We start from the raw sequence: 27,782 nt of genomic DNA, 5'->3' as shown, positions 1-27,782 counted from the left end.
TTCAGCAGTGAAAGAACTGAAGGGGTGTTGGGAGCTGGGGATGGACACAGGAATTTGTGGGCAGACACAGCCACCACACGAGACCCCGTGAGCATCACAGACCAGGGCGGTCACCCCATGGCTGCTGTGCCCTGTGGGACCCCAGTGGCTGTGGTGGAGGTGACCCCAGTAGAGTCAGACTGGTAGATCACAGATTTGGGCCCCTAACTGTGCTCCAGAATTGTCAGGGTTCTTTGGGAGACACCATCTTCAGGGACAAAATCCTGGAAGAGCCTGAAGGAGTGTTTTGAATTAAAGGATGGATCTCACAGATGTGCACAGATCTTGGCTTAGAGATGGGTCCATCCATATCCCTCCCTTGTACAAAGCAGCCCCTGGGACCTGACCCCAGCCCTTCCCTCAGTTCCTTCATGTTGGGCAAACAGGGAGCAATCCTGGGAATGCAGCTGGGTCTGCTCACCCAACTGAACCCCTGGAGATTCTGTGGCAGGGCAGGAAGGGACCCTTGGGGCAGACAGGACCCCCAGGCCACCAAGGCTGTAGATGCCAGGAGGTGACACCAAGCCAGTACAGTGCTTGCCTTGTCCCTTGTCCCTTGTCCCTGTCCCTCAGGGTGCTGCTGTGCCAGGAAATGCCCTGAGCTCTTCCCATCACCTGCAGGGTGAGTGCAGAACAAGCAGGGAGGGCTCTTGGGGGGCTTCTCCTCCAAAAATCAGTGCAGTGGCTGCACAATGTGCTGCCGGAGGGTCACGGAACAGGATGGGAAGAGCTGTCTCAGCTCCAGCCTCACCCCAGCACGGCAGCAGAAGCTCTCGTGGCTCAGAGCTGTAAAATGGTCAGCTCAGGGATGAGCTGTGTCCTTTTTCCTGGAGCTTGAGCGTTGCCCTGGGTGGTTTTGGCAACTCAGCTCCAGCTTTCCTCGAGGCCTGCCCTGGTTTCCATGGACATCATATTCCCCTCAGCCTCCTGCTCCCAAGGCTGTGCTGCACTGCACTGGAGCCCTGCTTCTCGCCAGGGAAAACAAACAATTCCCAAGCCTCCACCCCTGGAAAGCTGCCTCTGGGTCACTCAAAGCACGGTCCCTGAGCTTATCCTCCTCTCTTCCTCTCCGTAGCCAGGGATGTTGCATGGCTCCAGGTTGGTTTGTGAAGGAGAGGGGTTGATGAATCCATGTGAAGTTGAGTAACTCCGGTGCCACAATGGCTCCCTTGTGGGTTATTTTGATATTCCGGGCGCTGGCTCTGGCATTGCCTTTCACTCCCGGCCCTGTGAGTTGCTGCATTGTGGCGGCTGTTGGGGAAGCAGCTCCCTTGGCAGCTGCCTGAAAGGAGGCTTCTGGCGTGTGGGGAGGCACAGGAGGCCAGGGAGCCGCGGATCCCGCTTTGGGATCAGCAGCGAGCCGGTTAACAAGGGCTGGATTTTCCCCACTGCGCTCAGGGAGGGGGAGCAGGGTGGCTCCCCTCCATCCCTGCCAGCAGGAAAAGGGTGCCCGGGGAGGATTTTGTGGTTTCCTTTGTGAACAATGGAATTTCTTGGCTGCTTGGTCCCTGCCCTCTGCACAGGCGGTGATGCCGTGGGTTTGCGGGCTCATGGTGACATCCCAAATTCCTATTGCCTCCTGGCACTGCTGTTGCTTGGGCCGAGTTTGTTTTCCCTGGGTTTGGCAAGCAGAATCAGCCTGGTGCCTGGTTTTCCCTGGGTTTGGCAAGCAGAATCAGCCTGGTGCAGGTCGTGCTGGGAGCTGGAGATGTTTGAATGAGGAAAGGAAGAGGCAGGAGGGAGCAGAGGGGCTGAGGAGTGTGGGGTCCCCTTAGCTCCATCCAGCATCCATGAGCTGGAATCCTCACGGAATCATTAAGGTTGGGAAAAAAGCCCTCCACGATCATCAAGATTTGATGTCACCCAGCCCAGAGCACTGAGTGTCACCTCTAGCTGTTCCTTGAACGCCTCCAGGGATGGTGGTTCCACCACCCTCCTTCTGATCCCTGACCACCCTTTCCATGAGGAAATGTCTCCCAGTCTCATTTTTCCTAATGTGCCCTCATGGCAGAAGGAACCAGCACAGGAATTGGTGCTGGGGAGTTTGGGATGTACAGATAGGACCAGGCAGGTCGGGGACAGCCCACAAAAATTACTCACCAAAACAAAGCTCCTGCTACTGCCAGACGAGACCCAAAACTGGAGCTGTGGGTTTGGGCCTGGCTTCCCTGTGGCTGGAAAGGTGAGGAAGAACTGGAAAGGGCACAGGGAAGGGGAGCAGGGCTGGAAGGGTCACAGGGAAGGGCAGCAGGGCTGGAAGGGGCACAGGGAGGGGCAGCAGGGCTGGAAGGGGCACAGGGAGGGGCAGCAGGGCTGGAAGGGGCACAGGGAAGGGCAGCAGGGCTGGCCAGACCTGCCTGGTGTCTGCAGCAGGAGCTGGCAGAGAAGGATGCAGCCTGGATTTGTGGAATTGGAAGGGGGCAGAGCGAGGAGTAATTACTGCCGTTCCTCACAACCCTGCAGGTAGGAGAAGTTCAAGGCAAAACGAGCAGGCAGCAGAGGCAGGAGCAAAGGGAAGAGCTTTTCCAGCGAGCACATGGGCCGGGAGTTCACTGCAGCCAGAATCTGCAGAGGCCGGAGCAGGCACGGACTCAAAAAGGCAGGAGAGCACTTCACAGAGGATGGGGGTCATCAGAGGGAGAGCTGCCAAGGATTCCTCCTCAGGAAAAATCCCTGAGCTGCAGCAGCACGGAACCTGCAGGATTTTCCCGGGGATGAACACCCCTGTCAGAGCATCCCTGCAGGAAGAAGAGGGGCACGAGGGGCTCAGTTTGTCCCTCAGATGTGGCACTGGCACGGGTGTCCCCATCAGGAATGTTACAGTTACACTGGGGAGCCCTGAAAATGCAGTTTTTTTATCCAAAGCCACAATTTCTCGGCTGAGAAAATAGACAGCTCTGCCCCAAATCCCCTTCCAGCACAGTGGCAGCAGTTGGAAGTAGGAAACCAATAAATACTGGGGGTAAAAGGAGGGAGTTACAGCAATTAGGAGAAATGAGTCGTTCTGGAGTGTAGAAAATTAACAAGCAAAGCCAAAGACATTGGGGGAAAATCAATTATTACAAAGTCAACACAATAAGTACTTTAAAAAATGCGCCGGGAAGAGGTGGAATTCAGGAACTGTCAATTCCAAGTGGAGATTGCAAAATTGTTAATTAGGGTGAAAAATGCAAAAGTATTGACTAAATAGTTGGAGTAATTTGGGCTGCGGCATAACAACGTAGGATGTGGGACCTGCCCATGTGTTGGGAACCAGCAAAGGCTTTCAAAATAGAGGTATTTGACATAATTTAATGGAATAATTTGTAGCAAAGAGTGGGATCTCTCTGCTCCAGAGGTGTCCGTGGAGCTGGGAAGCCTGGGGAGGGCAGGACTGGTAAGGCAGTGATGCCACGAGCAGCTGGAAGAGCTGGCTGGGGCTGTGCAGTGCTCGCTGCCCTCGGCAGCCCCCAGGGAACAACTGGATTAATGGCTAAAGCAGGGAATGGCTGATGGAAATAGCACTGACGTCAGTCACCGTGGCTGATGGCAGGGGACACTGGGCTCTGGCATTACGTGACAGGTCTGGCTTTTAAACCTTTCCTTAGGCATGGTCCTGGCCTCTGTGAGGAACACGGGCTGCTGCAGGCATTCCTGCGGGGCTGGAGAGGCAGAGCTGGTTTGTGTTGGGTACGGAGCAGCTGGAGACTGATGGATGCTTCCAGCTGATAATGGGGATTTCATCATTATCATTATTCTTATTTTTATTGTTTTGCATGAACACTGCTCTGAGGTTGGACATCAGCAGGAATTTCCCCATGGAAAGGGTGGTCAGGCATTGGGAGAAGCTGTCCAGGGAGGTTTGGAGTGCCCATCCCTGGAGGTGTCCCAGGAACACCTGGACATGGCGCTCAGAGCTCTGGGCTGGGGATCGGGCACAGCTTGGACTCGATGGCCTTGGAGGGCTTTTCCAGCCTGGGATTCTGGGATTCCCAGCACAGCATTGCGAGGCAGATCTGGTTTATCCTCAGCTTTAGGAAGGGAAGCTTGGCTGGGATTCCTCGTGGAGCGAGGTTCTCCTGGAGCTGCTCCTCGGCAGCGGCGCCGTGCCCGCTGCCATTCACCGCTGTAATCAATGGTCTGGAAGGAAATCTGAAATCACAGCTGATAAACCCGCGGCTGCCACGGAGGTGGGTGGAGTGGGAGATGGTGCTGAGGACGGAGCAGCCATGCAGAGCAATCCCGCTTGCTTGGTAAACTGGGCCCATTTAAACAAAGTGCATTTCAGCGCGGCCCGGCACGGAGCTGTGCGTGGACAAACGGAACGCTGCCGATATCCTGGGAAGTGCTGACTTTAAAATGGATTCAAGGGTCACACTGCATGACTAGCTCAGGGTAAAGAGGCTGGCACAGACCTCAGGTGGAAAAACCTGCAAGGTTGGAAGGGCAGGAAGGCACTGGAAGAAGCTCTGGTGAGACAGCGCCTGCAAAGGTCACCTCTGATGAGGAACAGGATAAAACTGGGGCAAGCAGAGATGAGGCCCCAAAACAGATTTGCTGTTTTCAGGTTGTGACTTGGACCTGCTGTGTTTGACTCCTCAAACAGGAGGCTCTGGCTGCCTCGACTGCGCTGCACAAGCAGCTCCTTGTGCAGAGGCCACTGCCTGCTCAAAGGCTCTTTAACCTCCCCCAGAAAGGTCACACCAAACCCAATTTCTGTGAGTCAAGGCCACACAAATCGATTCTGTGCCTTTCCATGATTTCCAGAGCCGGGCCGTGCGGGTGGAGAGCTTCCCAGGGCACCCATGGTGGGGCTGGGCACAGAGGGAGGGGGGCACTCCGTGTGCCAGCGCCACGCTGCCCGCTGGGGCTGCAGGGGACAGGGCTTGGGAGCCCCGCAGTGAGAGGAGCCCTTTCGAGGGCTGCCTGGCAGGAGGTGACATTTAAAAGAGGTGTTTTTCAGGTAAAAGCGCTGCTGTTGGGATGGAGCCCCTCGGGGTGGGGGGATGGTGGCTGTCACGAGCTGGCTTTGGGAGGTTGTTTATTTGTGTTATTTCAGCACCCCGAGGAGCTTGGCTCCTCTGGTGGGGCTGGTGCAAGCACGGAGGGAAAGAAGGAGCTCGGGATGGGCCAGGCGAGGCAGGAAATTGGTTTCAGCTGGGTGGGCAGGGTGCAGGGGGACGGCAGTGCCAGGCTTTCCACGATCCCTGTGGGCTGGGAGGAGACTGCAGAGGGTCACTGGCCCCTGGGCAGTGCTGCCTTGTCCTCAGCTCCTCCAGAGCCCTCCCGGGAGGGGCTGGCCTGTGCCTTAAGGACAGGGGTGCAGCCTCTGCTCTGGCTGCCCACTGGCACAGGGGGCTGTGCCCCATCCTGGACGTGTCCGAGGCCGGGCTGGACGGGGCTCGGAGTCACCTGGGCTAGTGGAAGGTGTCTGCCCCTGACACCTGAAATGAAATGAGCTTTAAGGCCCTTCCAGCTCAAACCCTGCCATGATTCTGTGATGCACTTGGCCAAAGTGGGTTTTTTGCCACTGTGGGTTTTTTACCACAGTTATTAACCCGGTCTTCCCTGCTGCAGGTAGAGGTCACTCCTTCTCATCTGCCAGTGGTCCCAAGCAGAGGCTTTTCCTTTCCGGCCTTTCCCACCCTTAACCTTCTCTTCCCTGAACCAATTTCTCTCTTTTTTTTGAAATATTTTGTCATGGTTTCTAATGAGTGTTTGTCTGTTTTTCTCTGCTGAAGTGGGGCACTCTCCTCAAAACTGGTGCCCAGCTCAGCCTCCTGGCACCCAGCAGAGCTGGCACATCCCAGCCTGTTCACACGTCCCAGTATTGATGCATTCTGGGCGGGAGGTTGGCAGCAGGGGTGGATCCCCAGCTCATGATGTGCAGTGATCCCCAGCCAGCTGTGATTGCTCCTCACAAGGGTGCAGATGTGACAGATCCATCCCACATCTGTCATGCCAGCAGCTAATGAAAACACAGCCCAGCAACGGATTCGGGACACAACCCGGAGCTTTAATTTGATCCATGATCCCAGCTAAAAAGGCTGTCTGCAGTAATTCCTTCGGGAATAGCACTTTCCAAATGATTTGCACCCACATTACCCAGGCAGGGATGTACCGTGCTGCACCTCTGCTGTTTGCTTGCATTACTTATGAGAAAATCAGCTAAAACAGTGTCAAAAAAAAAAACTTCCTCAAGTGGAGCTAGAACATTTACTGCTCCTCCTCCCTCCACGAGGTCTGCTGTCTTTTCAAAGGAACGAGTTCAATGGCTTGACATGTTTGTTTGTGACAAACCTACAGTGGCTGTTACTCATTTCCTTGTTATCTTGTAGGTACTTACAAAGAGTTCTTTTATCTGCTTCAGTATTTTTCCAGGAACTGAAATTAAGCTAACTGTTTTATAATTCTCCAGCTCTTCTTTTTTCTCATCATTAAAGACAGGCGCTATTTTAGCTCACTTCCAGTCTTCTGGAAGCTCCCTGATTCTCTACAAATTCTTCAGGAAAAAAAAAGTCTTGGGGAAAAAAAAAAAAAAGCAGGCCTAACAGCTCTGAAGTTACTTAAATCAGGTCTCTAAGCATCTGTGGTGAATTTAATCAGGTCCAACCAACCTTAAAGCAGCTCATCTAAATGCTCCCTCTGTGTTCCTTCCCTCTGTTCGTCTCAATTCCTTCCCCTTCCTGGCCAGTGCTCGCTGTGTGTGGGACGCCTGATTGCCACTGATTTGTAGAAAAGACACCAGCACAAAAAAAAGGTATTCAGCCTAAATGGCGTGTTGGCTCCTCTCTCGCCTCATCACCTTCAGATCCCCATCAAATAATTCCTGTCTTGGGCTTTTCCCCACATTTCTAGTGGAGAAACACTGTGGTGGCTTTTTCTTGCTCTCGGTGGTTTTGTTTCATTCCCCTCTCTTGCCCCTTGAACTCTCCACTCCACTCCTCGGTAATCACACCAAAGAAGGATTTGGTGGAAGGATTTGGAGTGGGATAATGATGTGGCTTAATGGCTGCTGGCAGGGAGCTGCTCCCGAGCACGAGGCAGAGCTGGGGAGGGAGAGTGTGAAGTGGGGTCTTGGAAACGCTTAAGGAGCACACAAAAGCGGTGCTGGTGGTGACCCTGGGAGGAGAATCCTGAGGATGGGAGCTGGGGTCAGGCCAGGGGCTGGCAGGGGAGGGAGGATGTCGCCGTGGCTCTGTGCTGGGCAGTGATGCCATCAGAGAGGCTTTGGGGTGGCCTTGGCCACGCGAGGCTCTGGGGTTGTGTCAGGAACCTGCCAAGTGGGGACCCCTGGTCAAGGGAGGACAGTGATTCAGGAGGCTGTGCTGGACCTTTCCAGAGCTGTCCTGCTATGGGAGAGGACACCTGGGTGACAGAAGAGGCTGGGACAGAGCCGTGGAGGGAGTGATGGGTTGGGGGAGCACAGGGATCATGCAAAGTGTGCTTCCTACATGTGATGGGGATCACTTGGCTGGGATGGAGCCTGGTGCTGAGTCTGCCAGGATTGCTTTGGGGGCTGAGGATGGGGTCAGGTTGGACGACCCCACCCTTTGCCTTCACCTGCAGGGTGGGTGATGCAACATCTTCTCTCTTGTCTGCAGTTACCTCATCGCCGAGTGACGTTCTCTGCAGCCAGCCAGGCTCAGGACCTGCAGGACCCCTCCCAGCACAGCTACTACGACAGCGGGCTGGAGGAATCCGAGACCCCCAGCAGCAAATCTTCGTCGGGGCCCCGCATCGGGCCCCTGGCCCTGCCCGAGGACCACTATGAGCGCACCACGCCCGATGGCAGCATCGGGGAGATGGAGCACCCTGAGAACGGTACGTGCCTGCCCCTCGTGCCTGTCCCCTCCCCTGGGACCTGTCCCCGAGGGTTCTGCTCCTCCATGATCCGTGTCCCTGGTGTGGGTGACGTGGAGCTCAGCTGGGACACGCTCGTCTTGGTGGGGATGGGAGGATGGAGAAGAGGTGAGGCTCAGAGCAAGGGAGCAGCAAGGAGTGATGGGGAGGGGACAGGTGGGTGAGGGAGGGGAGGTCTGGGCGAGCTGTGGGATGGGAAGAGTCGAGGAGATAGGTGGGCGGGGCAGGGGACAGGTGGGTGTGGCTGGAGATGGGTGTGGCAGGAAGCAGGTGGGTGTGGCTGGAGATGGGTGTGGCAGGAAGCAGGTGGGTGGGGCAGGGGACAGGTGGATTTGGCCCTACACGGTGGTCCAAGATGATAGCACAGGGGTGAGCAGAGGGGCTGTATCCCAGCCCGTGTGCTGCACTCAGGGGTTCCAAGGTTGCTCGTCCCCACCGCAGGGGGATTGGGGTGTGCTGGAGCTCCCCGTGTGTGTTTGGGGTCGGAGCTACGGGAGGTTCCAGGGGGCAGAGCAGGTTTAGTGGCACAGGCTGGGCTGAGGAGATCCGTGGAGCGAAGGCTCATCCAGCGTGGTGGTGCTGGTGGCAAACCCCAGAGCGACGTGTCCCTTCACCTTGCCCCTTAGGTCACCTCCCAGTGGGGTCCAGCTTTCCCTGAGAACCCCTGGAGGTGTCTGTGGTGTCACCACCAGAGAGCTGCTCCCCCTGCCCCGACGCAGCTTCACCCGTGGTCGTGCTGCTCGTGCTGCCCCTGTGCTGCCCCCCTGGCTGCAGCCCACCCCCAGCTGTCTTCTCCGGCCAGCTCCCGTTGCTTCCTTGGATTTGGCTCTGGCTGTGCACATAACATCTCTCCTGTACCTGCTGCCTTCTGTGCTTGTGTCCCCAGGGGAGGTGGCTGTGGAGGTGGCAGGGTCAAAGAAACTTCTGGGAGGGAAGAGGAGCAGGTGGCAGAGGGTTCTCCTGAAGTCTCCTCCTGTTTCTGGGAGCATCCTTGGCTTTGGGACAGGTGTGTGCATGGTGGAAAGATGGATGAGTGTGGGTTCAGACGGTTTTTAGGGAGCTGCAAACCTGCTGGGTCCCTCTGTTTTGGAAATGGACAGGTCTAGTGGAACATCTCTTCCCAGTTTCCAGGTTATTCTTGGAGTAACACTGGAGTTCTCTGTGTTACAACCTTTGGAGCAAGGCATGGTGGGGTTCCCAAATCCATATGTTGCACCCTCCTGTCCACAAGTGTTGTGCAGATAACTTTCTCCCCAAAAGTGCCAGTCAGTCACCTGGGAAGAGCACTTTGGAGCAGTTCCTGGAGCCCTGGCTCTCGATAACAGTACTGGGCTTCCCTGAGTACTTGGAAGAGAGGCTGGAAGGGTGGTGAGCAAGGAGATGCCTCGTGGATGAGCTGATGGATATGGTGAGGTGGGGGGGTGATGGATCTGGAAGAGGAAAGCTTGAGCCCTGGAATATGACAGGAAACTCGAGGATAATGCGGGAGGAGCAGGGCTAAAAGTAGAAAGAGGGGAGAGAGGGGAGCACCTGAAGGTGGAGGGCAGAGAGGGTTGTCTTGGGATATCCCCTGGAATGTTCATCGTGTGCCCAGCTGGATGGGCAGAGCTGAGGGAGGCCAAGGGACACTGCCTGGAGGCACCAGGGATGGCTCCCTGCCCACAGCATCACAAACCTGCCCTGCAAACCAGCTCCCAGTCTTGGCACAAGGTGCCCTGTGTGTGATCACCTCCCAGGAGAGCAGGAATCACCCCACACCCATCCACCATCGGATCTGTGTGTGGCACAGACCCTGCAGGGGCTTCCAGGAATAACCACAACCCTGCTTCACTCTTCATCCCCCAGAACATCCTGCCTTGGCTCCCTTCCCACGGCAGTGGTTGGGAGTCAGGCTCCAGTGGCTCCAGCATCTGTCCTGATGCTGGAGGACATCCTGTGTTGGGTGCAGAGGCCATGGCAGGTCAAGGCACTCGGGAATCCTCCAGCATTATCCCAAGCTGGTCCTGGTGCTCTGCAGATAATCTGGCATGGCAGTTCAGGGGGGACCTGAGGAGCTGGGCTCAGGGTCGTGACCCTCTAAGCAGACTGTGAGGGCATCCTGGCACTGGGACAGGCGATTTGGGGATTAGGAGGTGCTGGGGTGTTAGACCAGCTCACCAGAGTTGTGTTTGCTCCATCCCCTGCCCGAGGTGTGGCACATCCACATCTGTGCTTCCAGCCAGCCCTTGTTAGTCTCGAGAAGGATCATGACTTGTTTCCTCAGAGGCTGTCCAGTGATGTGGGACCATCATGACCTTTTGGGGACCATCCCCCCATGTCCTTGCCTTGGTTTCATCAGCAGCCCCAGCCCCTCAGAGAGGTCAGATCTTGGGTTTTTGGGAAGCTGGGCAGACTAAGCTGTTCTTGACCTTCTGTGAAATGGCAGAGATGTGCTGGATCCCGCACCCCCATCCCGCGGCACGAGCGCCAGGCTGACACGACTGTGCATTTTCTCAGCTTTCATCTGGTTATAAATATCCAACATAACAGGGCTTCCATTGCTTTCTCCAGGAGATTATCCCTGCAGCCGAACCAATCTGATAAGCAAGTATGCAAGGCTATTTATAGCGTTTCAACTGGAAGACAGATCCATGCCTTTTCTTTGTAGATGGTTCTTCACTTGATTAACACACATCTCAGTGTCCTCCTTTTTTGGACCCTTTCTGCTGTGCAGACTGCAGTAAAATGCTGTATTGCAGGGGCTGAGCCAGGCCCCTTGCAGGAGGAATTACGCTGGTTCTGGTGAAGACTTCTCCAGGAGCTTGGCACTGACGTGGCAGCTCCTCAGTCATCCCAGGCATTTGTCATCCCTGCTATTTTCCCTCTCTGCCCACTGTTTCCTCCCCAACATTTCCCTGCGCTGTTCCCCACCCAGGTGGGGCATGCTGAGCTGGGAACGAAGCTCAGGCTCCCACTTGGCCATCCGGTGCTTTTCCCAAAGACATCTGTTCCCCTGGATCCCAGATTTGCTTTGGTTGGAAGGGCCTGGGAATGCTGATGCTCCATGGAGGCTCTGCCCTGCCATAATGCACAGAGGGCTTGGATGGGGACAGTGCCAGTCACTCTCCATCGAGGGAATTTAACAGGACTTCAGGACCAAATATGAGCAATTTGGGAATTGTTACACGGAGCTTGTTTTCCGTATGTCCCTGTGTGGTGCAAATGTATCTGAGATTGTGTTTTATTGGATGAGGCATTCCTGATTCATGTTTTTCCACCCCCAAAATCTGTTTTATGGCTGTTATTTAAAGTGGGGACCCCATGCCATTTTTGATGCATGCAGTTACAACCGTGCTCCGAGTATGGAATTAACAACCACCTCGTGAACTTTCCCAACACTCTCCATGCCATAGAATCTGCACTTCCCAGATGTTCATGAGTTTATCCTCACAGTTCCAGGGAAGAAACTCCACCATAGGTGGGGAATGAAACAGAAAATTGCAATTTGCATTTTTCAGTAGCTGCTTGCTCCAGGTCACCCTGGATGAGCTGCAGCTCCTCCCTCTGCGTGTTGAGCCCAGGCTGCTGCCGACATCTGAGGTGGGAGCTGAGCTTGGCTTTGGGACTTTGTGGCAGAGCTGGTTTCAAGCTCTCCTGCCTGGTTCAGCCTTTTCCCTGTGCCGTCGGGGCCCCTCCCAGCACCTCAGCACAGCTGGAGTGGATGGATGGAGATGCCTCTTCCCAGGTTTGGCTGCTGGGCTCAATAAAACCCCCCCAGCCAAGGTTTTTCTTTGTTTCAGGGAAGATTTAGAGGGATGCATTGCAAAGGAAGAAGGAGCAGCTTGTCTTACCCGTGTGTGGCACAGCCATGAAATCCCAGCTTGTGATTCTGCTGGGAGCATCCCTTTAGGAATTTCCCACTTGGTTAGCACAGTGTGTGAGACCCCAGGTGAGCCTTCCCAGTGGAAGGTCCTCTCTGCCCCCAGTTTCACCAGTCTGCACTTAAACACTGCTTCAGCTCCTCCCATTTCTTCCCACTGAGTCCCACAACACCAGAATTCCCTCTCCTGGTGCGTACTCATAGATCCCATTCAGGCAACTCAACATTTAAAGATCTCTTTGAAAGAAAACTGAGTCAAGTCCCTCCCTGTGAGCAGAGCCAAGGCAAGGGGTTTTGGCAGCTGGGTGTCTCTTCCTCTCCTCCCACCCTTCCTCGCGCTCCTCCCAGCCATTGCCATCTGCTCCTGCCACCACCACAGACCTGCAGCCTCATTCTTGGGCAGCAGCAACATCTGGCACATCTTGGATGTGTGTGGTGCTTTTTGGCAACCCTTGCAGAGGCAGCCTGGGGAGAAGCTTCCCTCCTCCTCTTTGCTAATTTCTGGTTATGGTTCAAGCCTTCCGTTCCTTCAGCTCATTTTCCTCTCTGCATGGTCTCAATTTGCCCACAAGCTTTTGGTGGGCTGGATGTGTCCAGGTGATGTCCCACAGGCCCCCCAGCAGCACTTGGTGACATCCACAGCAGCTCCAGGTGCAGGGATGATGTGTCTGGGAGTGTTTGTGTTCACAGTGTGACCAACGGCTGCACCTGGCTCTGTGTGCATCCTGCAGTGCCAGGGATTGTGGAATGGTTTGGCTGGGAAAGGACCTTAAAGCCTATCCAGTGCATGGGCAAAGACACTTTTCCCTATCCCAGATTGCTCCAGTCTGGCTGTGGACACTTCCAGGGATGCAGGGGCAGCCCCAGCTGCTCTGGGCACCCTGTGCCAGGGCCTGCCCACCCTGCCAGGGAGCAATTCCTTCCCAATATCCCATCCATCCCTGCCCTCTGGCAGTGGGAGCCATTCCCTGTGTCCTGTCCCTCCAGCCCTTGTCCCCAGTCCCTCTCCAGCTCTCCTGGAAGGCCCTGGCAGGGGCTCTGAGCTCTCCCTGGAGTTTCCTCAATGCTGAGCACTCCCAGCTCTGAGCTCCTCGAGGAAGTGGATGGCTCAGAGTATTCCCAAAGCAGCCATTCTCTTTTCCTGCTCACCACAAGGATGGATTTGCAGCCCTGGGCAGTCACTGCCTCCTGCCTCTGCTTTAGTGCCAGTCATGAGCTGCTTTTTAAGGTTCTCACTGTGATTGTTGTTCAATTCCTCACAGCCAACAGATGGGACAAAAAAATTACATTCTGTCTCCTTCCCCGGCACAGAGACTCCTCTAGATCTTAAAACCTCTTCTCTGTTTCCTATATTATCTCTAAATGTCCCTTTTGTCTTGCAGAAAGAGTTCCAGGCACATTTGCAGTCTGTGGAGTTGGGTTTTTTTTTTCAAATGTACCATGCAGCACTTCTGCTTTGTTGCAGAGGCTGAGGAATGCTTTGGAGTGGGCTTTGTCTGGGATGTGGGATTCCAGCTAGATCCATGCCATTCCTGGCCTTTGCCGACTGGGATCCAGCAGGTCACACATCTGTGCAGCTGGGCTCGGGTCTGGCCGCTGCTTGGACTCCTCTCTAGCTGAGATGTTGTGGGTTTGGGGGTTTTGTAACTGATCTTCAGCCCTTTTTAACACTTCAGGGCTGGAATTCCTTTTGTCCTGACCAGCAGCTCCCACTGCTGCTCGGTTTAGGGTGTCCACATTCTTTGTGACCATGTTCTGCTCATCATCTGCCTCTGGAAATTCCTTCTGGGTCCCTCAGTGATCCTCAGCACCTGCATTTCTGGAGAAGAAGTCGGGAGCTTCTCTCCTTTCCACACTTAATGTTGGTTCATCCCCAAAACCGGCTTCTGGTTTGCTTAATCACTGCTGGGAAAAGATTTTTATCAGGACAGACAACATCCAGCAGATTGCAAATGGCCCTGGATTACCCCATCCCAGTTTCAACATTTCTGCCTGAGCTGTAATTCCAGCCCTATTTCCTTATTTTCCATGTTTTCAGTGGCTGTGTCTGGGCAGACTCTGACGCCAGAGCTGCTTGGGGCAGGGCAGTTGTCCTGCCACACCAGCCAGGTGACCTTCCTTAATTGTCCCCAGGAGCCCGGGGTAAACAGGGGACGCTGTTCCCCTGCCCCAGGAACAAGCACATTGCTCCCAGCTCCAGAGAGTGCCTTTAATCCTCTCAAGACCTTCTAAGAAGGCTGCTCCTCGCTTCAGACGTTGTCCAAAATAGCTGCAATAATTTAGCTGCCTCTCTTGCCTCACAGGATTATGTGGTAGCACACACATAAGACTGTCCTCGAGTTCTCCGAAGATCCTTGGTGGATCCTGGACATTTTTAGAGGAGTTATTTGCAGAACCCAAATTTCTCTGTTGGATTCTGGTTGCTTTTTCCCCCCACTTTCTATCCCTGAGCCCAGATGGTATGATTGTGGAAGGTCCAGGCAGTGCAGTCACTCGGAGTCAATGCCCAAGAGACAAAAACTCCGTATTTCAGTGGGAAGGTGCCTTCTCTTGGAGCATATCCAGGTCCCCTTGGCCCTGTGTGTGCCTGCTGCATTCAGGATTGGATTTTGGGAGTTTCTTGCTGGTCCTTGTGACCCTGGGCTGGGCTGGGATCTTTTCCATTCCCTCTTGCTGTCTGTGGCAAGCTGGTGGAAATCTATGCCTTTTGCTTGTGCCCTTTTGCTCATGTTATGTCCACCACGTTCCTCCTGCTCTGAATTTACTGGGTAGAGAAAATTCTATAATTTCTCCTGATCTTTATTCCTCTTTCCCTCTGGAAGCCCTCCCCAGGGTGCTGCTGTCCCTGTGCATGGTGAGTGCACAGCTCGGGGAGCTGGCCCTGCCCTCACCGTGAGGATTTTCTGGGAATCCTGCAGAGACCCCAGGCCTGGGGAGCAGATGGGAGCTGCTGACCCCAAACTCACCCCGCTCCTTGGAACCACTCTTGGGCTTGGTCAGCTCCATGGCAAACTTTGAGACTTTCCTTAAGGGAATCAGCTACAAACAGATGGGAATATAGAAGTTTTTAGCTAAGAATTATAAATGAGCTCATTGAGGGAAGGCGCCTTCTTCTGTCCCAGGGAAGGGAGGATTTCCCGTCTTCCCAACGAGGGAGGCTGAACTGTGTCATGGAACTCCTCCAGTCCAAGGCAGGAACGTTTTCCATCACATTCCACCTCAGCAGGCCTGGGAAAAGGTTCTCACCTGGCAGAACTTGACCCCAGAGACATTAAAACAGGAACCCAGCCCACACAGGACTTGGCATTTTCCTTTTCCCTGGCAATGGTTGCAAATTCCGATGCAAATGCCCATGCAAATGGTCATGCACAGCTATTCTTATCTCTGGGCCAAATCTCAACATCCCTTCTTTGGTAGAAAGTCGATTTTCCAAAAATAGTTTACGTCAGCCTCCAACTATTCATGTCTTCAGCTCCAGTTCTTTAAACCCGGTTCCAGGAAGAGTTTTCCGAATTAGATCTGCAATGGGAATGGGAGGGTGGGGCCCTTCTTTTCTTGTCCCACTTTCTTCTTCAGGGAGGACATTTCCTCAGAGTGAGGGGTTGGGTGAAGCTGCTTCAGGCTCTTCTTTTGTGTTTCCCAGCCCGTTTTAAAATGCACGCTTGAGCTTTGGATTCTTTGGACAGGTGGGGGACAGCCAGGACTGGGAATGATGATTTCTCCTGAGCCATAATGCTGTGTGTGTTTTAGGAGCAGAATAGGCAGGTCCCTCCTGTCCCTCCTGGCTGGCTCACCCCTGTCCCTGGGCTGTCCTGCTGTCCCAGCACAGCTCCATGGTCAGCTGGACAGGGGAGTGACCAGGCTGAGGTTTTGCTGGGTCACATTTCTTGGGCCATTTTTGCTCTCCAGACAGAGCAGTTTTCCCACCCTGCCTGCTCTGTGGCTCCACAAAGAGCTGAACTTGCAGGAAGCTGGGATTCTGCGGGAGGCAGGGATTCTGAGCTTGGCATTCAGCTTTGGAACACGTCTAAACCAGAAAAAGCCACCGAGTGTAAAAGCAACAGACAGGCAGGATCCCTCAGCAGCCCCAGACTATTTGTTGTTTTCAAAGACCTGCTTCCTTAGAAAGCTCCTTCTGAAGTAATTTGACGTGCCATTTCCAGCTCCTGTGTGATCTACCGCAGTTATTCCCCTTTATCTGCCTCCCAATGCTCCGGAATGTCTCCATAAACCTGCCTGGCAGTGCCTCTGCCCGTGCAAGGGACCTGCATTAGCGTGGGATTTAAACTTAATGCCAGAGGAGCTTACAAACTCTCCCATTTGAGCTTCTCGTGGACTCCACACCGCAGTTTCTTTCTCATAAAAACAGCAGGTGGCTGAGTTTGAAGGATCGGTCAGGTGTGGATCCCTCACATGGAAAATCCCTCTCACCGGCGGGAGATAGAGGATAAGGGATTCATCCCTGTCCCCGGTGAAATCAATGGGAGCTTTGCTGTTGAGACAGGTCAGGTGTCAGTCTCAGTTGTTGGCTCTTCCCCGGGATTTGATCCTTTGTGCTGTCACCATTAAAGAATCTCTCTTCCTGTCTCCTTCCCACGGGCTCTCATCCATCCTGATTTGAAGTCCCCTCCGTTAAGTGGCTGGAACGCTGGCGCTCCGCTTCCCCGGCGGAGAGGACACTCCATAAATCTCCCATTAGTCATGGATGTGGCGAGCCATCCCAGGGACAGGCTGCTGTGCCTCAGAGGTTATCAAACCGTGGCAGCCCCTGCGTTTGCCTCTCCTTCCCGAGAGCTCAGTTCCCCACCAGCATCCAGGGCTCATTTCCCGGGAGCTGAGGCGGCCACGCTTTGCTCAGGGACACAACAGCGGCCACGTGGGGCTCAGTCCTTGTTCCCTGGCCAGTGTGGCTGGAGCTGGGCTCCCTTTCCAGCACCTCTGAGCAGGACAAGAAGCTTCCAACAAGCAGGAAGGAGGGAATTTATGTGTTGGTGGCTGGAAGGCTGTTTTCCCAGCAGAGACATGCAGGGACATTGTCTGTGCGTGCTGTCCCCAGCGGGGTGGGGAGAGGGGGTCGTGCCTCTGAACGGGGTACAAGGCTCCCAAATGGTCCCTGTGAGGCATTTCAGCCTCAATCCCCACAGAAAAGGGCTTAACCTCACTGGTGGGAGCACAGAACCTCCCAGGGTGTCACGGACACAGTCCTACCTGGATGCTCCTTCCAGGGCTGTGTCCCTACAAACAAACATCCAGACCTCACTCCTGGGCTCGGGGGACAAGAACAGGGAAGGATCCTTCCAAACTGCTCTGTTCCAGGGCTCTTGTCCGGCAGGGAGCTCACATCAGAATGAGCTGGATGCTGAGGACTCTGCTCGTGGTAGCTCTTGGACATGCTTGGATTTACACTTGGCACCTTTACTCGGGCATGAGACTGGAGTTGGGCTAAAATAACATCATTTTTCCAATAATGTGGGGGAGACTGGCAGGGATGCTGTGAATCAGGAACAAATCAGCTCAGGTGGCCCATGGTGAAACCTGTGACTCTCCTGTAGTCTGTGTTCTGTATTACCCAGGTATAAAATATTCTTCCAGGGATTAACTCTCTGGACAAGGAGCATGGGAGAGGCTGGGGAAGGGATGCAGCAGGGAAGAGCAGGATGCTGGAAGGCACAGGTTCCTGGGAACAGCAGTTCTCTGTCAGCTGTGTGTGTCTGGGTTAGTGCAACCTGCCTGGACGTGAGGAAACAAGGAGGCAGCAGGAGAAGGAGGAGGGGGTCAGGATGTGGTCCCTGCTCAGGGATGTCGGAATGGCTGTCGTGTTGTTTTATCGCTGCCGAGGAAAGAGAAAATGGAGCAGGGAATGCAAAATGACAGAGAGTGAGGAGATGTGATATTTGCCTGATGTATTTTGCTGGTAATTAGTGTAATGCCAATTAGACAGAAGTAATCTTTTTTTTTTTTTTTCCCCTTATTCAGCTGTATAAATTATTGCTGGAATATATGCCAGCTCAAACTGAGATATTAAACTCGGAGTGATGTGGAGATCTCTCCTCCTTGAGGATCTCTAGATGAAATTACCCAGACAACAGGGATCTTGACAAAAGTAAGGCTGACTCTATCCAGAAAGAAAACGAATCAAAGCCAAAGGAATTTTTGTATTCCACGTCTGGCGTCTTGCTGCTTATTAGCCACACAGGAAGGGGCCCCCACAGAGATGCAGCAACATCAGTGAGAAAAGGCAAATATCTTGCCTTTCCTGCAAACAATGCCACTTGCAGGCTATTGTTCCCCTATCAGCTTCCCTGAGGAGCAGATCCCGAGCCCTTCCCGTGCTCGGGCTGCAGGTAAACCCTGCTGCCCCCGCGCATTCCATTTGTCATTCCCTGAGCCCTGTTTTCTCCCACACCGGGACAGCAGCGCCGGGGTTGTTTTGCCTCTGGGTCCCCCGGGACGTGGAGCTCTTTAATGATGATGTACGGCTTCCTTCAAAGGGTCAATTGCTGGCCTGGACCTCTCCGATCGCGGATCCCTCGGAGCTCTCTACCTGGGCACAGACGCTGCTTTGCTCCGTGCTGCACACGGATTTTCCCTGGCACAAGGAGCAAACCTGCTCTTGCCGTCTCCTCCCTTTGGAAAAATAACTGCAAAAAATGATGCCCGTGGACCGATTCTGGAAATTTTCATCCATCTCTGTTGGATTGTGAAATCCAAATCTTCCTGTGATCATCCTGCTGCTCCCTGGTGCTGTGCTCTGAGCACAGCCTCTGCCAGCCTGCCTCTGACGTGGAGGGGGGATGATTTATGCCACTTGTCCCGCCTGGGTTTTAGGATTTTGTAATCCTCACTGGCTCTTTAAATCGTGTTTTATTCATGGCAGCCTTTAGAACTGCCTCTGGCAGGCCTCCCTCGAGTGGTGCAAACTTTATTGCAGCTCTCCTCCAGCAGCCTGTAAACTGCAGCACCCAGGGGTAGCTGGAGGTTGATATTCCCTATCGGAAGCGATTTTCTGTCTTTCCCCCACTTTCCCGCAAGGGCTTCTTGCTGCCATCCTAAAAACAAACACAGGGCACAGCAAAATTCATCAGGATGAGGGTTTTCTCTCAAATGAGCCATCACCAGCTCTCCCTGTTCCTAAACTTCCCCATATCCCGTGTTTGCTCCTTCAGCAGGATGCTTTGGCACTGATCCCACCCGCATTTCCAGGAGAAGGGGATTTCTCCCCAATCCTGGCCGTTAGAGAAGGGGATTTCTCCCCAATCCTGGCCATTTATAGAAGGGGATTTCTCCCCAATCCTGGCCATTAGAGAAGGGGATTTCTCCCCAATCCTGGCCATTAGAGAAGGGGATTTCTCCCCAATCCTGGCCATTAGGACGACAGATCCTTTCAGTGCTCGGTGGGGAATCACAGCAGCAGGGCAAATGCTCCAATTCAAGCAGAGGTGTTGATTCCTTGGGGTGAATTTTGCCTGCACCACAGGAGGATGTGACCGGTGCTGCTCCTGCCACGTGCCAGACACAGAACCTCTCCCCGTGGTGCTCCCACTGCAGATTTTCAGCCTCACAGTCTGTGGGCATTGGAGGCGTCAATAAGGAGCGTTTTCAGCTGCTTTGTGGCACGGCTGCACTGCAGAGAAAGGGGCTGGACAGCCCAGGGGTTCGGGCTCTGGATCTCAGAGCAGTCAGCAGAGAAACGGCCCCATTTGATGTGGGATCATTCCCACAAAGATCCCTGGCTGTATCCCTGTTCCAGCGCTCCCAGGACTGGTGTATGTTGGATTTCAGGTGGGTTTTGTTCCCTAGGGCTGGGTTTGGGATCCCACACGGATCCAGGGCTGTGTGTGCCTCCAGCAGGGACAGACGTTTCCCCCTCAGCACAGCCCTAGAGCCTCACCCTGCATTTAGTGCCTGTCCCCTGATCCTTCTCATTACTACCAAAAATTCCAGCAGGGATCTGCCTCTTCCCCCTCAGTGTCTGCAGGACAGGGTCAGGACAGGCTGTAAAAGAGCTGCAGTGATCTGAGGGTGCTCCCTTTCCTCTGAAGCAGCCCAGGAAAGATCCGTGGCAAGGAAACAAAGCATCCACATGCAAATCCATACTGTCATTTCCTCTCCCGGTTTCCTTGGGGTTTGGCTTGACTCTCTTCCAAGGGCTCTTCCTTCTCCCTGCTCTGCTTCCCTCTGAGTGGTCTCAGTTCCCTTTGTTTGCAGATCTCCTCCTCGAGAGGAGCCCTTTTCATAAACTTGTGATTTCTTTCGTCACTTAAACACCTCCCTGACTTCAAAGGCCAGGAACAGCACTTGGCTCTGTGGCTCCCGGCCCCCCTGCATCCACGATTTCCCCCCATCCATTGTCCTGCCAGGGAAGGATTATTAAATTGTTGATGGAGCTGAACAATGGTTTTGTTCAAAGGCAGACATGCGAACGCCACTTCTTTTCTCCTTGACACAAGAGCTTTAATACCCGGGAACAATGAGAGGCAGCCACCAAGGAGCAAACACTGGAGAGGACTCACAAAGCCAGGCTGGTATTCCCAAATCCCTGTGTGCATGAACTGGTGCTCCTTGGACTGCTCTCCGTGGCTGTAGGTGAGGTGAGAGGACTGACCATCCTGAAAATTAATTAAAAATAATCCAATTATTGCCTGTTAATACTGACTTGTATGATTAGGACATGAGCGGGGGTGGGAGAGGACCACCCTTCATACAGAATCATGGAATTAAGGTTGGAAAAAACCTCTGAGATCATCAAATGCAACCATTTCCCCAGCACTGCCAAGGCCACCACTAAGCCCTGTCCCCAAGTGCCACATCCACAGGGCTTTGAAATCCCTCCAGGGTGATTGCACCACTGCCCTGGACAGCTCTGACCATCCTTCTGGGAAGAAATTTTCCCTGATGTCCAACTTGAACCTCTTCTGCTGCAACTTGAGGCCATTCATCCTATCCTTGTCCCCAGGGAGCAGCTCCTGCTTTCCTCTCCTGTCAGGGAGTTGTGTAGAGCCACAAAGTGTCCCCTGAACCTCCTTTTCTCAGCTGAGCCCCTTTCCCAGCCCTTCCTGGGGCTGGTGCTCCCTTTCCCTGTGCAGCGCTGGCTCCGGGTGCTCCTGTGGATCTGGGCTGCTCCCGCGGCTCTGCTCCTGGTGCACATGGCTCCGGCCAGGCCGTGCCTCTGGAGCAGCTCTGGGAGCCTGCAGTGAGGATCCACATGGATCCAGCCAGGCCGTGCTCCGGAGCAGCTCTGGGAGCCTGCAGTGAGGATCCACACGGCTCCGGCCAGGCCATGAGGATCCACAAGCTCTGGGAGCCTGCAGTGAGGATCCATGCAGCTCCAGCCAGGCCGTGCTCCGGGAGCCTGCAGTGAGGATCCACATGGATCCAGCCAGGCCGTGCTCCGGAGCAGCTCTGGGAGCCTGCAGTGAGGATCCTGCCCTGCACTGCGCAGCCTCAGGCTCTGACATTTTGTACTGCACGGGCTCCGTTCCGATCACTTATCGCCTCAGCTGCTTTCCAACGCCACAGCTTCAATTTTCCATGCTGGGTTTCCCTCAGGTTGATTTCTTTTTCTGTTTTCCGTGAGTTCTAGCAGAGCTGTTCCAGCTAGTTTTGGAGAACAAGCTGTGCTGCCTCAGCCCTGCTAACAAAGTGATTATGAAAATTTCCTTTCAAGATCCATTAGCTTAACCACGCTTTGGGAGGGAGGTGTGGGATTTGGCACGGGAGCTGCCAGCAGCGGCTGGGGGCTGCTTGTCCCAAAACGTGCGCTGAATGTACCTCAGAACACATCCCTGGGGAGCTGTGCCCACACTGCCGTGTGGCCTTCAGACAACAGCATTCTCAGGGTTTATCCATCAGGGAAATGGATTCCAACTGACAGCCCCAGCACTGCCAAGGCCACCACTAAGCCCTGTCCCCAAGTGCCACATCCACAGGGCTTTGAAATCCCTCCAGGGTGATTGCACCACTGCCCTGGACAGCTCTGACCATCCTTCTGGGAAGAAATTTTCCCTGATGTCCAACTTGAACCTCTTCTGCTGCAACTTGAGGCCATTCATCCTATCCTTGTCCCCAGGGAGCAGCTCCTGCTTTCCTCTCCTGTCAGGGAGTTGTGTAGAGCCACAAAGTGTCCCCTGAACCTCCTTTTCTCAGCTGAGCCCCTTTCCCAGCCCTTCCTGGGGCTGGTGCTCCCTTTCCCTGTGCAGCGCTGGCTCCGGGTGCTCCTGTGGATCTGGGCTGCTCCCGCGGCTCTGCTCCTGGTGCACATGGCTCCGGCCAGGCCATGAGGATCCACACGGCTCCGGCCAGGCCGTGCCTCTGGAGCAGCTCTGGAAGCCTGCAGTGAGGATCCACACGGCTCCGGCCAGGCCGTGCCTCTGGAGCAGCTCTGGGAGCCTGCAGTGAGGATCCATGCAGCTCCAGCCAGGCCGTGCTCCGGGAGCCTGCAGTGAGGATCCACACGGCTCCGGCCAGGCCATGCTCCAGGAGCCTGCAGTGAGGATCCATGAAGCTCCGGCCAGGCCGTGCTCTGGGAGCCTGCAGTGAGGATCCACATGGATCCAGCCAGGCCGTGCTCCGGAGCAGCTCTGGGAGCCTGCAGTGAGGATCCACACGGCTCCGGCCAGGCCATGAGGATCCACACGGCTCCGGCCAGGCCATGCCCCTGGAGCAGCTTTGTGAGCCTGCAGTGAGGATCCACACGGCTCCGGCCAGGCCATGCTCCAGGAGCCTGCAGTGAGGATCCATGAAGCTCCGGCCAGGCCGTGCTCTGGGAGCCTGCAGTGAGGATCCATGAAGCTCCGGCCAGGCCGTGCTCCGGAGCAGCTCTGGGAGCCTGCAGTGAGGATCCTGCCCTGCACTGCGCAGCCTCAGGCTCTGACATTTTGTACTGCACAGGCTCCGTTCCGATCACTTATCGCCTCAGCTGCTTTCCAACGCCACAGCTTCAATTTTCCATGCTGGGTTTCCCTCAGGTTGATTTCTTTTTCTGTTTTTCGTGAGTTCTAGCAGAGCTGTTCCAGCTAGTTTTGGAGAACAAGCTGTGCTGCCTCAGCCCTGCTAACAAAGTGATTATGAAAATTTCCTTTCAAGATCCATTAGCTTAACCACGCTTTGGGAGGGAGGTGTGGGATTTGGCACGGGAGCTGCCAGCAGCGGCTGGGGGCTGCTTGTCCCAAAACGTGCACTGAATGTACCTCAGAACACATCCCTGGGGAGCTGTGCCCACACTGCCGTGTGGCCTTCAGACAACAGCATTCTCAGGGTTTATCCATCAGGGAAATGGATTCCAACTGACAGAGGACGTTTACATTGGATATTAGGGAAAAAATCTTTCCCTGTGAAGGTGGTGAGGCCTTGAGGTTGCCCAGAGCAGCTGTGGCTGCCCCTGAATCCCTGGCAGTGTCCAAGGCCAGGATGGACAGGGCTTGGAGGAATCTAGGCTAGTGGACGGTGCCCCTGCCCCTGGAAGGGAAAAGATGAGCTTTGAGGTTCCTTCCAACCCAAACTATTCTGTGATTCCATGGTCCTGTGATCCATGCTCTCTTTTGGAGAGCAGCAAGTGTTTGCTGCCATTGCTTTGTGGACATCTGTCCTGTTCCCTGATTCACATCCATCAGTTGCTTGGTGTCCTCCCTCCCTCCTGCACATTTCCCAGTGCTCTGTGGTCCCCAGTTTTCTTTGGGAAGGTGGGTTCAGCATGGCAGGGATTGTCCTTTTCCTCTGGGAGGGTTGAGCATGGATGGCTCTGCTCTGGGGACTCTGGGGTCAGGATGCACCTGAGGAAGCCCTGCTGGGAGCCCAGGGGTGCCCAGGGGGGCGAGGAGGCCGTGGGCATCTGGCCTGGATCAAAACCAGTGTGAGAGCAGCACCAGGGCAGGGCCTGTCCCTGTGCTGGCCCTGCTGGGGCACCTCCAGGGCTGTGTCCTGTTCTGGCCCTCATGGCCAGAGAGCCCTGGAGGGGCTGGAGCGTGTCCAGGGCAGGGAACGGAGCTGGGAAGGGGCTGGAGCCCCAGGAGAGGCTGAGGGAGCTGGGAAGGGGCTGGAGCCCCAGGAGAGGCTGAGGCAGCTGCAAAGGGGCTCAGCCTGGAGAAAAGGAGGCTCAGGGGGGACCTTGTGGCTCTGCACAGCTCCTGACAGGAGGGGACAGCCGGGGGGTCGGGCTGTGCTCCAGGGAACAGGGACAGGAGGAGAGGGAACGGCCTCAGGCTGGGCCAGGGCAGGCTCAGGGTGGGCACAGCAGGAACTTTCCCATGGAAAGGGTGCTCAGGGATGGGGAGGAGCTGCCCAGGGGGGTTTGGAGTGCCCATCCCTGGAAGTGTCCCAGGAACACCTGGAGGTGGCACTGGGCTGGGGACAAGGTGGGGATCAGGCACAGCTTGGACTCGATGGTCCTGGAGAGCTTTTCCAACCTCAGTGATCCTGGGATTCTGTGGGAGAGCTGCTCTGGGGGCTCTGGGAGATGGAGCCAGTCTGAAGTGCCTCCCACCAAGGCCTTTCCCTGGCTCCTTCCCAGGCTGTGACACCACCCAGGACCCCCTGGAGCAGAGCTGTCCCCACGTTCCCCCACACATGGCACAGGGGTGGCACTCTGGGTCCCTCACTGCCTTCCCAGTCCCCAGCCAGCACAGAGGGACTCCTCCTTTATCTTCTTCTCCCTTTCATTGTCCTTCCCGGGGACTGTTCCTCCCTTCTCCTGCTCTTCCTGGCGAGCTGGCAGAGGCTGCCTCAAGCTCCAGTGCCCTCGGTGATGAGCTGCTGCCAGCCAGGGAAGCAGGCTGCAGCTTTAATTAAATGATAAGGGCAGAGCCCCGGAAGTGGGGAGATAAGTGCACTGGTGTCTGCCACCACACTTGCCCAGGCTCTTTCTAATTAGCTTTGAGAAGCTCTGGAGAGGCAGATTAACCCTTGCAGGTGCTGGGTGAGTGCTGGCATGCAGCAGGAGGAGGGTGCCCAGGCCAGCCCCAGGGATGCCAGGGTGCAATGCCATGGTTTGGGTGGGATGAGGCTGGAGGGGACCCTCTGTGCTCCCCCCAGCCCAGGGCAGAGGGGACAGGTCAGGAAGGATCGGACCTGGCCTTTCACAGGCTCAGGCACTTTCAAAGCTCAAGGATTACGTGCTCAGGTTCTCCTGGAAGAAGCATTTGCTGCTGTGACATGTCTCTGCTGGGTGGGGGGACTGTCCCCAGCCCCACAGGGCACAATCCTGCCACGGCTCAGGTCTCCAGCCTCTCTGGAACCACCACCAGTGATTCTCTGAGAGCTGGGGACTTGGGGACACAGGATAAGAGGAGCACTGTGTGTCACCAACCTGCGATAATATGGACTGGCAGCTCCCCAGGACCTGGTGCCACCAGGGGCACCCCCTGTCCCTCGCCCAGGTCCAGCTGAGAGTGAAGCACACCAGAGTGCTGGGAAGGGCACCTGGGCTGTGGGCACTGTGTCACCAGGGCAGTGGGTGCTCAGAGTGGCACTGGTGACACTGCTCCTGCTGGCCTGGCCCCTTGTGGTCACACTGGCTGGCAGCACAGGGTACCCAGAGTGTGCCAGGGAGCTCTGGGCTGGGCACTCCTGTGTCCCCAAGGAGCTCTGGGGTGGCCATTCCTGTGTTCCCAAGGAACTTTGGGAGAGCCATTCGCTGTCTCCAGGGAGCTCTGGGATGGCCATTCCCTGTCCCCAGGGAGCTCTGCCATTCCCTGTCCCCAGGGAGCTCTGGGACAGGCATTGCCATGTCTCCAAGGAACTTTGGGAGAGCCATTCCTGTGTCCCCAGGGAGCCCGTGCCTGCAGGGGGGACAGGCCATTCCCAGCCCCCCAGGGGTGGAATCCCGTGCAGAGCCGGGTGGGAGTGGGGAATGCAGGCTGGAGCAATCAGGAGGAATTTGGGCAGCAGGAATGCGCATCCAAGGCATGCATGAGCTGGCAGCCCCGGGGATGGCAGGTGGTGCTGCTCCCCCGGGATTTACATAACCATCATTAGCCCTGAGCTCCCACCTGTCCCAGCTCCTGGGGCAGGGAGGGAAGGAGGGCAGCTCCACTGCCCAAATTCCATGGTTTTAGGGCTTTGTGTGCCCCTAAAGGAACCTCAGGTGATGTTGCTCACCTGGGTGCTGCAGGAGCCAATGCTGGAAGAGGGTTTGGTTATTCCATGGATTGGTGTGGACTCCCCAGCCTTTCCAGTGGATATTTGTGGAATGCCTCTGTCTGTAGGACAGCCAGAGGATAGTGTTGGGATGTGAATGGATCCAGGGTTTCGCTCGGGAGCTGGACTGGGTTGTTTTATGCAGTGTGAGTGAGGGAATTGCCCAGCAATGCTCATTCTGTGCCTTTGCTTTTGGCTGCTGTGAGTTTTAGCTGCAGGGACCTGATTTTTCATAGAGGGCATGTGCCAGGTACCAAATGTGTTGAGAAGTGCCAGTGAAATGTGCCCAGATATTTTATTTCTGGAAGGAGGAGATAAAATTGCTGGTTTTTCTCATCAGGAGAGCAACACCCCCCATCCTTCAGCCCCTTTTAGAGGAGGAGTTTTCTGTGAACTCTTGACCCTTTCCTTGTACCTTCCCCAGTTTCTGCAGCCTCTGGGGCAGAATCTCACTGGCAAATCAGCTTCTTCCCTGTTAACCCTCCCAGGAGGTTCTGTCCTCTCCCTGGAAGCCACAAAGGGACCCCAGGGGAAATATTTCCCATCAGAGTGAGACTCTGCTCTGCATCACGAAGCACTTGCAGGAGGAGCAATAAGGCTGCCTGGACAATCCTAATTTTGGCATTTCCTAACCTTTGAACCCTGTAATCCTATTTAGGTGCTTCTTAACATAATTATTCAGCGGTTTAATGTAATAATTCTGCTTTTTATAGTCCAGTGAAGGTTGAAACCCCTCTGTGCCAGGGTAGGCGATCATGGGGGTGGCACCATGATCACAAAATCTGCTGTAGGGGGGTTGAATTTGTTTTGCTGGGTATCACAGGGAAGCTGTGGGGTGGTGGGGATTTTGGGAGCCCTCAGTGTGTTCTGAGCCCTGCAGGGACACTCTTAGTGTCCAGGAACATCCACCTGGGTGCTCTGCCTGCTGTTGCTCTGGCGATGTGGCCGGGGTGACTGCAGCAGGGAAAACATATCCCCTGAGAGTGGGGGAAAGGAAACGCATCCCCCGGGAGCAGGGAGAAGGGAAAACAAATCCCCTGGGAGGTGGGCAAGGAAAGAACAGATCCCCTGGGAGTGGGACTAGGGAAGAACACGTCCCCTGGGAGTGGGGAAAGGGAAGGACACATCCCCTGGGAGCCAGGCAAGGGAAGAACAGATCCCCCTGAGCCCTGCAGGGACACTCTTAGTGTCCAGGAACATCCACCTGGGTGCTCTGCCTGCTGTTGCTCTGGCGATGTGGCCGGGGTGACTGCAGCAGGGAAAACATATCCCCTGAGAGTGGGGGAAAGGAAACGCATCCCCCGGGAGCAGGGAGAAGGGAAAACAAATCCCCTGGGAGGTGGGCAAGGAAAGAACAGATCCCCTGGGAGTGGGACAAGGGAAGAACACGTCCCCTGGGAGTGGGGAAAGGGAAGGACACATCCCCTGGGAGCCAGGCGAGGGAAGAACAGATCCCCCGGGAGTGGGGAAAGGGAAGGACACATCCCCCGGGAGCCAGGCAAAGCCAGCGGGGCTGGGGGGGCCGGGGGGATGCTGGGGCTGTGTTCCATCTCCTGACTGCAGAGCCCAGGAGAAACCCGTCTGTGCGCTGGCAGCACCCGGGCAGCCCCGGGGAGGGTGTGTGGATGAGCGGGTGCTGCTCGTTCTTGCCCCGGGAGCCGCAGGTGTGGCTTGGAGCCGCAGTCACCCCTCGGTGGGCAGTGCCGGGTCGGGTTCCGACACCGGGAGCCATCTGGAGCGAGGGTGGGAAGTTTGGGAAGCCATCTGGCTGGGTGTTGTAGTGCTAGGATCGGTCCCGCAGCCGTCTGGCTGGGTGGTGTCGTGCTGGGAGTGGTCCCGCAGCCGGCTGCGCGGGGAGCTGCGGGGGGAGGCCGGGGCTGCGGGAGCTGCAGGAGCTTTGGCAGGGAAG

At 55.4% G+C, this 27,782-nt stretch overlaps 2 protein-coding genes across 4 annotated transcripts in view; one reads left to right on the top strand and one right to left on the bottom strand.

Moving 5' to 3' along the window:
* ARAP3 (ArfGAP with RhoGAP domain, ankyrin repeat and PH domain 3) overlaps positions 1-27,782 on the bottom strand; it is a 437,919-nt gene that overhangs the window by 183,343 nt on the left and 226,794 nt on the right. The gene's annotated exons all lie outside the window — the stretch shown is intronic.
* PCDH1 (protocadherin 1) overlaps positions 1-27,782 on the top strand; it is a 63,289-nt gene that overhangs the window by 21,125 nt on the left and 14,382 nt on the right. For all 3 annotated transcript variants that reach the window (XM_039702729.1, XM_039702727.1, XM_039702730.1), the window contains exon 4: positions 7,623-7,842. In XM_039702729.1, the coding sequence (XP_039558663.1) occupies positions 7,623-7,842 (220 nt within the window). The remainder of the gene's footprint in view (positions 1-7,622; positions 7,843-27,782) is intronic.

This window comes from Passer montanus, unplaced genomic scaffold (genome assembly GCF_014805655.1).
Source record: "Passer montanus isolate IOZ18808 unplaced genomic scaffold, ASM1480565v1 scaffold159, whole genome shotgun sequence".
Taxonomy (NCBI): domain Eukaryota; kingdom Metazoa; phylum Chordata; class Aves; order Passeriformes; family Passeridae; genus Passer; species Passer montanus.
The sequence above is the reverse complement of the archived record's forward strand: the minus strand, read 5'-3'. Positions and strand labels throughout refer to the sequence as shown.